The 13,954-nt window shown below is 37.1% G+C and overlaps 2 protein-coding genes across 2 annotated transcripts in view; one reads left to right on the plus strand and one right to left on the minus strand.

Moving 5' to 3' along the window:
- Positions 1–12,725, minus strand: part of CWC27 (CWC27 spliceosome associated cyclophilin) — a 220,497-nt gene extending 207,772 nt beyond the window's left edge. Inside the window, exons 1-2 of the mRNA XM_046672058.1 lie at positions 12,427–12,725; positions 5,748–5,844 (exon numbers count right to left, since the gene is read on the minus strand). Coding sequence (XP_046528014.1) covers positions 5,748–5,844; positions 12,427–12,468 — 139 coding nt within the window. The 5' untranslated portion in view covers positions 12,469–12,725. The remainder of the gene's footprint in view (positions 1–5,747; positions 5,845–12,426) is intronic.
- A 223-nt stretch (positions 12,726–12,948) lies between these two features.
- SREK1IP1 (SREK1 interacting protein 1) overlaps positions 12,949–13,954 on the plus strand; it is a 50,657-nt gene continuing 49,651 nt past the window's right edge. The window contains exon 1 of the mRNA XM_046672332.1: positions 12,949–13,102. Coding sequence (XP_046528288.1) covers positions 13,090–13,102 — 13 coding nt within the window. The 5' untranslated portion in view covers positions 12,949–13,089. The remainder of the gene's footprint in view (positions 13,103–13,954) is intronic.

Raw genomic sequence — 13,954 nt, forward strand, 5'->3', positions numbered from 1 at the left:
ATACTGCATGATTCCATCTCTATGAAATATCTAGAATAGGCGAATCCATAGAGATGGAAAATAGACTGAGGGTTGCCGGAGGCTGGGGGGACTGATTGTTTAGTGGGTAGTTTTCTTTTGGGGTGATAAAAATGTTTTGGAACTAGACAGAGGTGCTGGTTGCACAACCACAGCAAACATACTAAATACCACTGAATTACACACTTTAAAATAGTTTTATGTTACGTAAATTTCACCTCAGTTTTATTTTAAAAAATCCCGTGAGTGAAAGAAAAGTAATTATTTTATCTCACTGAAGCTAGTTTTGAACTTACGTTAACTAGTCAGCTAAGTATAAGAGGAAAACATATGTAGAATATATGTCTAGCCCTGAAGGAAGTGCTGAATAAACAAAAGCTATTATTACTGTTGTTGTGAAACCAAACAAAAAACAAGTAGCAAGAGAGTACGTTGAGGTGGGGTCAATTATTGAGTGGAGTCAAAATTCAATCACATGCTGAGGACTGCAGAGCGGAAAAATGGAAAGAGCACAGTTCCCTGAGCTCTGCACTGAGCTGCAGAACTGCCTGACACCAGATTTCTTGTCATACAGGATGATAAATGTCTTTATTATTTAAGTAATTTTGAGTTGAGTCTTCTATTACTTGCAACTGGAAACTAGAAATACTTATCAAGTGCCTACTGTGGGCAGCACCGTACATATACAATTACTGCCATAATTCATAAAGTACCTATTACATAGGTACTTCGTGACACTTTATGAGTCAAAACATGACTATGATTTACCATAATTCATAAAGTACTATATATAGTGGCTCGCAGGCACCCTCATAATTATTTACAGTTGCAAGACATAACTGGATATAAAATCCATATTTTAAAAAATGTAATCTATAATCTAACAACTTTATCCAGTACATAGGATAGATTGGAAGAAGTAGAAAAGGAAGTCCAACTGATTTTTTTCAATCTCTTCTCCCAGTGAAGAGCTGTTGGGCTATATTCACAAGAGCTCCCCAGCGCAGACAAGTTCTCCTTGGTTACAAACAGAAACTATAAAAACCAAGAGGTCTAAAAGTATCTCTCCTGTATCCGTAAGTAATCATTTACTCAGATTAACCATTACTCAGTAATCACTACTCAGACTGTATGTAGCCATCAGGAGTTCTGAGTCTTGCCTCTTGTTAGCTGTGTAACCTTAAACTCAATTTTCCTCTTTTTTTTAAATTGAGATATAACTGACATTTAACATTATATTAGTTTCAGGTATAGAACATAATGATTTGATATTTGTATACGATATTTGTATATAGTGAGAAATGCTCACAAGTCTAGTTAACATCTGTCATCATACATAGTTAGAAAATTTTTTTTCTTGTGATGAGAACTTTTAAGATCTACTCTCTTAGCAACTTCCAAATATGCAATATAGTGTTATAGTCACCATCCTGTACATGTAATTTTCTCATTATAAAACTAACAATATAAATTAATTCAGTGTTCTGAAGATTAAAGAAGATAATGTGGGGGGAACCTATAAATTTTCAAATTCAACACAAATGTGAGGTCAAGCTTGCATATTTTCACTTAAATCCTACAAATTCATATTCAAATTTAAATATAAAACATGTGCCTGTCTAGATCAGAAAATGAAAATAATCCTTTAGGCCCATAATATGCAGTCAATCAACATTTTTTGAGCAAAAGATCAGATTTGCTTTTTCAAAAGATCACTTAAACTCTCAGTATGGAGAATGGATTGGAAGCCACAAGACTGGAGAGAAAGAAAGGCAGAGAGGGAGAGAGAGAGAAACTTTTGTCCAAGTCCAAACATGACTGTGGCTTATCTTGAGACGCACAGATCCAAGGATTCTCTAGGAAGCAAGATCTTTAAGACTCAGAGATCTATTAGATGTGAGGAAAGGGGGACATGAAAGAAGTCTTTATTACTTGTGCGTTCAGATTTTAAAATTGCCCATCTTATGCCTTATTTCTATTTCCTACTAAGTCTTTCAGTGACAGTGACTTTTTACTTTAAGCTTTTCTTTTTTATTTTCCTAATTATATTCTTGTTGGATGAATGAAATTATTATAATACTATACAGAGAGTATGAATTTTCTATAATTTCTCTACACTATAATTTTATATTCTATCATAGCTAGAATTTAAAATTTCTGCAAAATTTCCACACCCACCACTTTTACTTCCCTGCAATTTATTAATAATTACTGTTGAACTATGCATTTATAGTTGTCCTTAGAGCTTACAATTTGCTATAATAGACTTGCAAAATAACTGACTGCAATAATGTTTGACTTTCTTCTTAAATTTTTATGTATCGTTCCCATAAATATTTTGAAGAGGTTTCATTATTTCAATGTGTGTGTTCACAATATCCTCCTGAATTTCCTCCGATATTGAAAAAAGAAATCTACATATTCCTCAAATATGAAATGAAGTTTCTATCTGGCTGCTGTGGTTCTGGTATTTGTCACTACAGTTTTTATTTTTGGCTGTACAATGTAAGGGTATCATGATATATTTTTGACTAATTATATTTCTGCCCAAGTATATATAGGAATTTATGTTTGCATTTTTAAATCATTTATATGTTTCTTCTTCTAGAATATTGTGATTTTGTGTTTAATTTTGTAAATATTATCAATAACTTTTTATCTAAAACTCCTTTTGTAATCTGTTCCATTTATTTTAGCCTACTTTCTTTTAAGCAAATATTTTAGTTTTGTAAAGATATTTCTTTTAACTTATCACCTTATAAGTTTGTCTCTTCTAAAGACATTATATTGTTAAAGGAAGTAGGGGATAAAAGATAACTGTTGAAGCATGGACCCTGAAGAGATGAAGCTGAGGTAAAATAGAAATAAAGACATTAGTAGTCACAGAAAATATAAAAAAATCTAATTTTCTTATTTACTTCTCTTTCTGTTCTCCACTTTGTTTTGCAGACCTACAATTTTACCCCTTCCTCATACTTCAGAGGAACTGATAAAATTATCAAAGCTAACAAGCTTCCCTTTCCTTCTTTATATCTTTTTGAACTTACAATCTTAAACTTTTCAGTTATTTTTAAATGTTCACCTAACTATCCTGCAAAGACTTGAAATCCAAGACTAAGTCTGTGTAACTGTAGATCTTTTCAGAAAAACTAAAAACCTGCCCCCGACACAGAGAGACAAATACTGTATGATCTCACTTACATGTGGAATGTAAAAAAGTTGAACTCATAGAACCAGAGAGTGGAATGGTGGTTCCCAGGGAGTAGGGGGGTATGGGAGATCTTGATTAAAAGGTATAGCTTTCAATTATAAGAAGAATAAGTTCTGGGAATTCAACACACAGCATGGTGATTATTACTGATAATACTCTATTGTATACTTGAAATTTGCTCAGAGTAGATCTCAAATCTTCTCAACACACACACACACACACACACACACACACACACACAAAAGGTAACTAACTACGTGAAGTGACAGATAAGTTCCTTAACTTGATTGTGGTAATCATTTCACAATGTATACGTATATTAAACTACTTTGTACACCTTTAAAAAAATCATGTTGTACAACTTAAATATATACAATTTTTATTTGTCAATCATATCTCCACAAAGCTGAAAAAAAAAAGACAAAGAACTTCTCTTCAACTGTGAACATCACTTTAGTTGAGAGCCATATCCGAGGCTGTGCTCCCATTTCCTTATTTTTATTCATCTGCTTTTTAATTCTGGAAACCATGAATTAAAAAAAATAAATAATTGGTATGAATGTTACAAAATCTAGAAATATTATGACACTTACATCATAGAATTAGAGATAAAATGGACTTTTCTGAATTATATTTTTAAAACCTTGAATTTATTTATTTAGAAGTATCTTTATTTAAATTAGTCTTCTCAGGATTCTTGTTAGCCTTTGCAATAACAATTCTCTCTCACCTGTTCAGTTAAGAGAATTGCTCTAGATTTTTTTCTTATTTTCCTATTTTCTTTCTTTCTCCTTGTGTTCTTATAAATAGGGGAATAGTTTTTTGTTGTTGTCATTAAGTTTTCATCATCATCTAACTTAAGAACCTTATTTCTTCTGCATCATCATATTATATCCAGATGGTTTCTGTTTCTTCCATTCACCTGGTCATGGATTGTAATTTACCATTCATTCTTTCTAATGTTTTTGTACTTTTACCTTCTCCTGTAAAATTTGAGCTTTTGATTCCCCAAAACTTCTTTCCAGAAACAAGTCCAACTTTTCCATGTCTACTTTCTTTGTTTCTCGGCTCTGTTGACAGTTAATTGAGGCTTCTCTGACTGAACTACCTGTCTGACTCAATTTCCTTCCTGCCTGTCATAGCAATTATTAATAATGGTCTTTGCAGATGTCTCTTCTCTTTTTCCTTTTTGGCAATTTTTTTTTCGGTCTGGGTATTTTTATTCTTTAAATTGTCCCCTGGTAATTATCTATTTGTCTAATTATCTACTTGGAGAGCTCTCATTGTACCCTACTACTGGTTATTTTGGGTTCTCTTTCACACCCTGCTTTTGACTCAAACACTGTTTTCTGACACCTTGATTAACCTTGTCTGTCTCTAAATATCAGATAGAATTTAGAGAGACAATGATTTGCCACCACTGGAGATATTCAAAACCACATGCAATGTATTCTAAAAGTCAACAAGTTACAAAAATGTTTGGAATGTTTAGTTCTATAAAGGAATATTCTGAAGAGGGAAATGCTCCAGTGGATGTATAATTTTGTAAAGTTTGTTAAAAAGAAGAATAGTCACTTTACGATGCAAATGTAAAAAAATACTAGAGACATCGACAATAACATCACTAAATGCTGGATGCAAGGCTTCCTGGAGAAAGTGGAATTTTGAATAGACATTAAAAAGTGGGTAGACTTGAACAGTACAAAGGGAAGAAAATGTATTCCAAAAAGAGCCTGAGAATATGAGGAGATTGCAGATAAGAAGATGGTATGAGGATATGTCTTAAAGTGGAAATGGGAAGGAACTGCTCAGGAGAAAAAGATAACAGTCAACTGAAACCATGTGGTTATTTAGTTCCAGGAAACGTAAGTCAGAAAGCTAGGAAGTCAAGCTGCCTGAGGATTCAACTACCAGATGAATAAAGAAGAGGATAAAGCGATTAAAGATGAGAGAGGAAGACTAGGTAAAAGGCAATTACAATCATGTAGGTAAAAGTCAAGGCAGTCTGGGGAAGAAATTGGTAAATTTGGTTTTACATTGGTTTAGTTGTAGCTGACAGTGGAAGACTTGTACAGAAAAGTCCACTAGGCAATTAGATATGTAAATGAGAGCTGAGAAGAGAAAAAATGGCTGAAATTCTAAATTTGATGGTCATTTGGATGGAGGTAATAACTGAAGAATAAAGAAAATAGAGAACTAGAGGCAATCTCAGGGAATACCAATATTTAGAGGATGAAAGAAAGAAGTGGAAAATAGCCAAGGAGACCAAAAAAGATCAAAGTATTATTTGGTGAGACAAATTTCTCTGTGAAAGATAAACAGATTTACTTGGGGGAAAATTTTTATCTCCTCTGTCCACTTCCTGACACATAGCTCAACACTACATCACTCATGCAACTCTCATCATTCATTACCACTGTTTAATACTTGTCTTCAATATTGTGGAAAAATACACTGCAATTCATTTTTAAGTTAACAACATTTCTCCTACAGAATAGAACTCAAGAGTTATGATTACCTTCCAAACAAAGCTGAATGAAATTCCTGCAAGCTTTAGGAGCTTCTTTGGACCACAACTCTATGTCAATATCTCCAGCTGTAGTTTTCAATAAAACCTGTAGAAAAAGTATAGCATCATTATATTAAACTACCATTTTGCTTGATAATCAGTTGAATGGCTGCTCAACTTGAAGCATTCACTAATGAGTTTTCAATTGCAAAATAAAAATTAGAAACTTGGCTTGGCTTTAGTTATTATACTCAAAATATTTCAAATATTCAGTACATTCAGTCATTGTATAATTCTATCTTTCAAATACCATTTTCAGAAAAAATTTTTTAAAAATAGCATATAACTTCTTAATCACAAAAAAAAATTTTTAAATCAACAATTTAAACTTGTTTTAATCAAGAAAGTTTCCCATGGCATTTATTCCAATAAAATTGGTATAGCAAATTAAGAAATTAAAGAATAAGCCACAAAATTGTGACAGTATAAGACAATTTTAAAATTACCCTTTTACATATAAACACTCTACTTTCACATTCAAAATCATGCCATTCCTAGTTTACAAAGGAACATTCTTAATCTAATTCTGGGTTATATATTACAAAATGGTATGTCTTAAAACCATCATCAACAGTAAATGGACTCCTTTGATAGCCTCCTTTCCACCAGCTCAGGAAGGCAGTTACTCCTTGGTGTAACCAGCCATCTTACAACAACCAGAACCCCTACTGAGCCCACAACTTATAACTATCTTATTAATAACCACAAATAACCAAAAAGAAAGTTAGGCTCTAAATTTGAACACTGGCACACCTAGAATCTAACTTCTCTAGTAACACTTTCTTCCTCTCAGTGTACCAGAGCAGATCAGTGTCAATTCATGATCAATGGTCAATGATTTGTGACCATAAAAATCATTTAGAATGTTCTTGCAAATAAAGAGTACGCAGTGTGACTATTTAAAAACACGAGACCAATTCCCATGAGAAGTCAGTATCATTGAAACGTCACACTTTTTATTTTCTAAAACTCCTTTACCTAATTATTTGGAACTGAAAAGAAGTAAAAACCATTCAGTGAAGCCCTCATCTTGCATGGATGCCCCAGAGAAGCTGTAAATTGCCGAGAGTCAGAAAGCTTGTTAACAGCGAAGCAGGAATAGCATTTCTCTCTACTCCCTCCTCACCAGTGCACTTTTGCTACAATTGCCTTTCAATTTCTGTTTCAGAAGCCCAGATTATACTGCCATAGTTTATACAACATACTGATGAATTTATTATATCTTTATGGTCTTTTATTGGCTACACAGTTCTCTTACAACTATTTTTCAATGACCATGGGGGTGGTGGTTGAGAGTGCCATCAAGTGAATTCCAACTCCTAGTGACCCTGTGGACAGCACAGCAGAACCCTGCCCGGTCTTTTTGCGCCACCCTCTCACCTTCCAGCGCTAGCTCAGACAATGCTCCCCTGCTATTTACAGTTTCCATGGCCAACTTTTTGGAAGTGAGTGACCAGGTCCTTCTTTCTAGTCTGTCTTAGTCTGGAAGCTCAGCTGAAAACAGTCCACCACAGGTAAAGCTGCTGGTCTTTGAAATACCAGCGGCATAGCTTTCAGCACCACAACAACAAGCAGCTGCCACAATGTGACAACCGACAGACGAGTGGCATGGTTCCCTGCCCAGGAATCGAACCTCGGAGGTGAGAGCTTTGAATCTTAACCACTAGACCACCAGGGCTGGCTAGTAGGGGAGAAGGAGGCGAAAATACTTATATTTGGGCTGGGGGAAGTGAAAATATCTATACTGTGGTAGCTTTTAAAATGGTTTCCTTAACCTTTCAAGAAATTTTATATAGAAGCTGAAATGCAAACGTGCATGATTTTCTCAATCCATTACATTTCCTTTATAAAAAGAATGGAACATTTGTTGAGTGCCTTCCATGTGTCAACTTCTGTGCCAGGTACTTCCCATATCTTACCTCATTTAATCCTCAACTACAAAGCAGGTATCATTACTCCCATTTTACTTAATAAAGAAACAGAGACTCAGATAAAGTAACTTTTTCTAAGGTCTCACAGTGAACGACTTAAGCCAAAGGCTGTCTGGCTGCAAAGCCCATGCTTTTTCTAGACCACCACGCCGCATCCACAAAGTTCTCCATAAATCCCATACTGTACTGGAAAAAACAGTCCATCAAGGTCTAGGGCCCTGCCACATGTCTCAGAAGAAATCCCCAGGTTACCCTGGTTACAACTGACTTGAGTAGAGAACAGTGCCTAAGTCAAAAGCAATCATATATTAGCTAGATATCAGCAAGGCCTTCTAACTCGGCTTGGCATGAAAAAATACCCAAAAGAGATACTCCATATGGGATGGTGACAAATCAACCCAATTGCATTCTCATTCTCCCAGGAAGTATACATTTGGGATGCAAACTGAGAAGCTGAGTATCTAGAATGACACCGTGTAACACCTTCTGATTTCCCATGAGATCTGATGTACATCCCAAGCTTAAAAGTACAGTATATCTAAAAAACAATGTCCTGTCCTACCTCATTATCCCCTTGGATATTTGAAATAAAGCACTATTGTTACAGGGAGCCTATACATGTCTTCTCTTCCTTGCAACTCTAAAGGAGTGATCTCCAAACTTTTTGTAAGTGTGAATCCCTACTAGCAGAGAAGAGAAGGTGGGTGAGATGGGAGGTAAGGACTTAGAGCACACAGCCCCAAAATATGCATATTTAAATACATGTAGTACTATATTACTCTAGTATTACATTATAAAAGATCACACAAAATAAAAATTTTAAAGGATTACATAGAAACACTATTTTAAAATAATTCTATTTTCTTTACTAAGAGTACAATGAACTTTTTTTAAATAACAGATTTATTGAGATATAATTCACATACCAAATAATTCACCCTTTTAAAGTGGTTTTTAGCATAATCCAGAGAGTTATGCAACCACCATGACTATCTAATTCCAGAGCATTTCATCATCCCAAAAAGAAACCCTGTACTCATTAGCAGTCACTCCCCATTTCCTGCTACTCCTAGTCCCTGGCAACCACTAATCTACTTTCTGTCTCTATGGATTTGCCTACTGAACATTTCATATAAATGAAATCATACAATGTGTGGCCCTGTGTGTCTGGCTTCGTTCACTTAGCATAATGTTGCTTTCAAATTGTAGAGGTCCATCTTCCTGTTCCATACACTTAGGTTTTCAAATGTCCTGAAAATCAGAATGGCTTTGTATTCTTACTGATGAATATGTCAAAACACAATATACATTGAAGACAAAGTTCATCATTAACAACAATAAATAGAAATCCATATTCAAAACATTTTCATAATAATTTCTCATTTTTGACAGAATTCTCACGTTGAGGCATCAGCTCTACCATTTTCTTATGGTTTGCTTATATGTACCTTATTAATATTATCTTCAATATGAAACTTGTGAGGGTTAGTTTAGTTAATCTAGATACCATGAAATATAAATCCATTTAACAAGGCATTAGGAAAAAATACATCATGATATATAAAAAGTGACTGAATGAGTAACTGAATTTATGTTCCTTTTTATATATAAAATGTTGCATTTAAACAAATAAAGGGGAAAATAAATACAAACAGAAGTATGTAGATTTTCTCCCTGTATCACGAGTATGATTTTGCACACTCCCTCAAGTGTGCACTCACTCATATAGAAATCACTGTCCTAAAGAACAAACTAATGCACATCATCCCTCCCTCTAGACTCTGGAGTCAGGCTGCTCAAATTCAAATACTGACCCTTTCACTTACGAAGAGTAAGACAGCTTCGTTACCTTGGGTATGATATCTAACACTTTCGTGACTCGATTTCCTTATCTAAAAACAGGCATAAAAATATCCTCATAGTATTGTTGTGAGGACAAAATGAGTTTTTGTTTTTTTTTAAACTTTTTATTAAGATTATGATAGTTTACAACCAAAATGAGTTTTTATATAGACTGTTTAGAATAGCACCTGACAAATAGGAAATGCTCAAAAAATAGTAGCTAGTATTGTAATTTTTTTTGGCCACACATAACCTACATCTAGTACAAAGAATGCATACATGGTTGGGCCACCTTGTCTACCACAGTTTCTTAATCTTTCCAGTGATAAGCTACTGAATAAAACAAAGAAGGCACATGGCTCGCTCCTCCTTTGGCCATCACCTCTTGGTCAGACGTCAGTGGCTCCTTTTCTTAAAGCTCCCAAATAAGACAGTACTTTGATAATAAAATGTTTCTTAGGAATAAATAGATATTAATATACAATTGAGATTAAATGATCATAATATGTGGAAATTTCACCTCCAATGGATAAGGAAATTTCTATCAAGTGCTACATTTCTGTGCCTCATCTTCAGAGGCCAGAGTTATAGCATAACAGCAAAACATTTACAGATAATTGTCAGGGTTAACCACTGGTGTAATATGTCAATCACTTCCCAAGTTGATATCATGCTTTTTTTTTTTTAATTTTTATTGAGTTAATGATAGGTTACAATCTTGTGAAATTTCAGTTGCGCATTATTGTTTGTCAGTAGTGTTGTAGGTGCACCCCTTCATCCTTTGTGCCCACCCCCACCCCACCTTTCCCCTGTGATACCATGCTCTTTGAAGGGAGGAATTTTGTCCTATTTATTCTGAATATCTCTGTATCCTTTCAGTACCCAATGCAGCATTAGACACTACAGGTACTAAACTAATACTCATTGAGCAAGCTTATTATATCTGCTTTAAGTTCTTTCCAGACCAAAATTCTTGCCATACTCTCTATGGTACAGAACTTTTAAGGTTTAATGTCTTCAATCAGCCTTATGCTAGAAAAAGTCCCAAATTGTGTTTGAAGGAAAACAGACTACATTCTCCCTCAGCCCAATTCTGTTTAGAAGAAGGACAGTATTTATCACATTTTGCATATACTTATTTGCATGATTATTTGGTCCACATACATTTCACTCAACTGACTCCATGATAATACAGACAATGCTGGCTTTTCTTTCCATTGGACCCCTAATACCTAGCATAGAGTCTAGCATTTGCTAGGTGCTCAATAAATACTTGTTGACTGAAAGATCTCCTGTTCAGGCATGTATCTTTGTTAAACGTTTTTATGTTTATGACCATGTCAAATCTTCCTCTAGAGTAAAGCAATTAAGTCTACCCTTGACCAGCAACAGTATAACCCCAAACTCACTGATATTTAATACTTCTCAGAAGTTAAGAAATATAGTATTAATTCACCCATTCATTTAGTACAGATTTGAACTCCTCCTACAATGTGTCAAGCACCATTCTAGGTTTGTCTCTGCCCTCATAGTGCTTGCATTCTATGGGGGATACAATAAACAATAAATAATAAGTATTATAGAAAAAAACTAAAGAGAGTTTATGGAGGCAGGGAATGCTGTGATGCAGGATATGAATGATGTTTGCTGTTTCACAGAGTGTAGATAGGAAATGCCTTTTTGCTAAGGTGTCATTTGAGCAGGGCAAAGAGTATACTAGAGAAAAGAACAGCAAGTGTGAAGCCTAGGATGGGCAATGTATTCAACCTCTACCAGAGTTTATCAGCTGGGGGTGATACCACTCTCAAAAAACATTGGAAATATGAAGAGGTAGGTATTCTGGGTAAAGGTGAGCAACGGGGAGAAGTTCAAACAACAAAAAATTTAAAGAATTGCTCTGCCCAAAATACCCACTGAAATTTTTGCTGGTGATATCAATTACAGCATTTTTTTCAAATTTCCCTCATTATATTATCATATGTCAATCAATAAAAGATTACATAAATAATTTATAATACAGTCATGCAACAGAATTGTATCTGATGTAAATTTAATTTATCCTAATTCAACTATATACTTTCAGTCTCACTATTTTCTCCATTATGCCGGCTCATCATGTTTCATATGTGATATAGACTAGGTCTCAGTTCAAGAATTTAGGTGATATTCATTCTATTACTTCTCTGCTTCGTATTGCCTATAAAACACATCAGGAAATCATTCTCCCATTCTAATGTGGGAACATTTCCCATTCCCATCTTCTCTAGCAATCATCTCATGTTTTAAGACCAGCATGAAGTTTCCCCTGCTTTCGCAGTTGCTCACTTCTCAGTACGTCCATGGCAATATGCTCCTCTCTCCATAAGCACGCCTGTCAGACATATCATAAAGTTTTTCTTTACCTGCCTGCCTGCCTCCCAACTAAACCATAAGCTCTTGTAGGGCAACAACTAGACCATATCCATCCATATTGGTGTCGCCAGCACCTAACAGAGTGCCCGGTGCCTAGCAGGCGTTCAATAAATGGAGAAAGAGCGATCTCCACGGTAAGTAAAAACTATGTCAGATTTTAAAATGTACTCAAGTTTTTATCTAAGACTCCAGAAAACGCCTGCATGGGTTAAGTTAAAGCAAGACATAGGGTCAGCTGGCTGGTAGATGGAGAAATCTCCACATGAGGACTTTCTCAAGTGTACGCTGAGAAGTGCCAATAGATGGTTTCGATGCAATCGTGTTCAGAGGCAGGGGAAAAGCCAAGACTTCTTGTGATCTCTTGGAACCCTAAGACCCCAGAACTCCCTTAATCAGTGAGGTATCACTTTGGGGAGCCCAGGTACCCTAGACAAGGCTCTCACCTTCCCGTTGGTGGGAGGCTCCTGGATGTAGATGTTGCTCATGCTGGTCAGTCCTCAAGCCTCTGCTCTCAACTGGCGATGAGAGCGGACGGCCGGTCACTAAAGCTGTTCACCTATCAGTACACGCTTCCTTAAGTCGGGTGGTCGCAGAAAGCTCCAGTCTGTCAATATCCCGTAAGACAGCGACACGAAACACTGTATTTTCCCAAAGCTAGCCCCTCACGGACGCCGCCATGTTGCTCCCGGACCCGAGCACCGCTAACCCTGAGAAGGGGGATTCTATTAGCCTCCAGGGAAGGAGAAAAGATTATTAAGCCCCTATAGACTAATTTAATTCGTATTGCGATTTTAAAAAGAACAATACGTAAGTCTTGGTGGCGTTTACTTCACTGCACGCGTGTGCAGGTCTCATTTACCCCCCGAAGCTGGCAGTAATGGTTCGGACCATGAGTGAGCTGCAATATGACTCCCCCGGAAACTGCATCGGCTGCTACTTGGTTCCGCTATCGCCGGAGGCTTAGAGGGCCTTCCAGGACTGTCACCTAGGTGCCGCGGCTTGGGTGGCAGGAAGAGGCCACCCCAGCTGCGCGTTGTCCTTGCGGCCGGCGGGAAGCGAGGGCGCTCTCGAAATCCGAGGGCTTCTGCGACCCCTTTTACAGCACCATGGCAGTCCCAGGTGAAGACCAACGGCAGGGCCCCGGGGTCTGGGCGAGGAAGGGAGCGGGTAGGATATACGGGTGGGGTGCGCTGGTGTAAGGAGGGGCGCCCTTCGCGATTTAGGCGGAGGCGTTAAAATTAACAGGTTCGTTTGGTTTACATAAAAAAGTTTACACTGCAGAAATAAACTCTGAAGGAAAGAAACTATCTCCCCCTGCCCCAGCCCAGCTCCACTTCCCTGGATGGATTACAGGGAAAGTGTACGGTGGCGGAGGGAGGGTGGGATGCGGAGGGGCGGGAGAGGCAGTAACTGTGGGCCTAGGGGGAGGGTGGCTGAGAATAACTGACTTTAATTTTAGTATGGCTGGAAAATAAAATTTGAAGTGGGAACACATGGCGGACCCAAGTAGCCAGAGGCGTTGTTTATCGCGAACGTCGCAGGGACGAAATGGGCGGTCTGGGGTTCTGCTTCTCTCTCTTCCTGTTGTGTGGCCGTGGACCGGTCGCTTTGCCCTTCTTGGCCTCAGTTTCTGCATCTGTAAATGGAGATTTGTTGATTTTTGTCTGTGGTTCCTCCCAGCTCTCAGATTCTGGGTCCGGTGGGTACTGACCTAAAAACAGTGAACCCTGCTAAATAAGCGTTTCAGAAATTTCCCGTTCACAACCACCAGCTTACTTGGAAGCTCTGGGGGTTCGGTGGGAGGGCATCTCCTTAAGCCAGCGTTGCCACGATGTGTTTTGCAGAACGCTGGTTGCAGGAGATATTTTGAGAAATATACGACGCCCCCCCCCCCCCCCTTCAAACACTCCCTCCCCCTACACACAACTTGGAGATTCACAATGCACTTTAGTATAGAAAAGACCCAGAAGT

The sequence above is a fragment of the Equus quagga genome, chromosome 9 (assembly GCF_021613505.1).
Source record: "Equus quagga isolate Etosha38 chromosome 9, UCLA_HA_Equagga_1.0, whole genome shotgun sequence".
Classification (NCBI taxonomy): domain Eukaryota; kingdom Metazoa; phylum Chordata; class Mammalia; order Perissodactyla; family Equidae; genus Equus; species Equus quagga.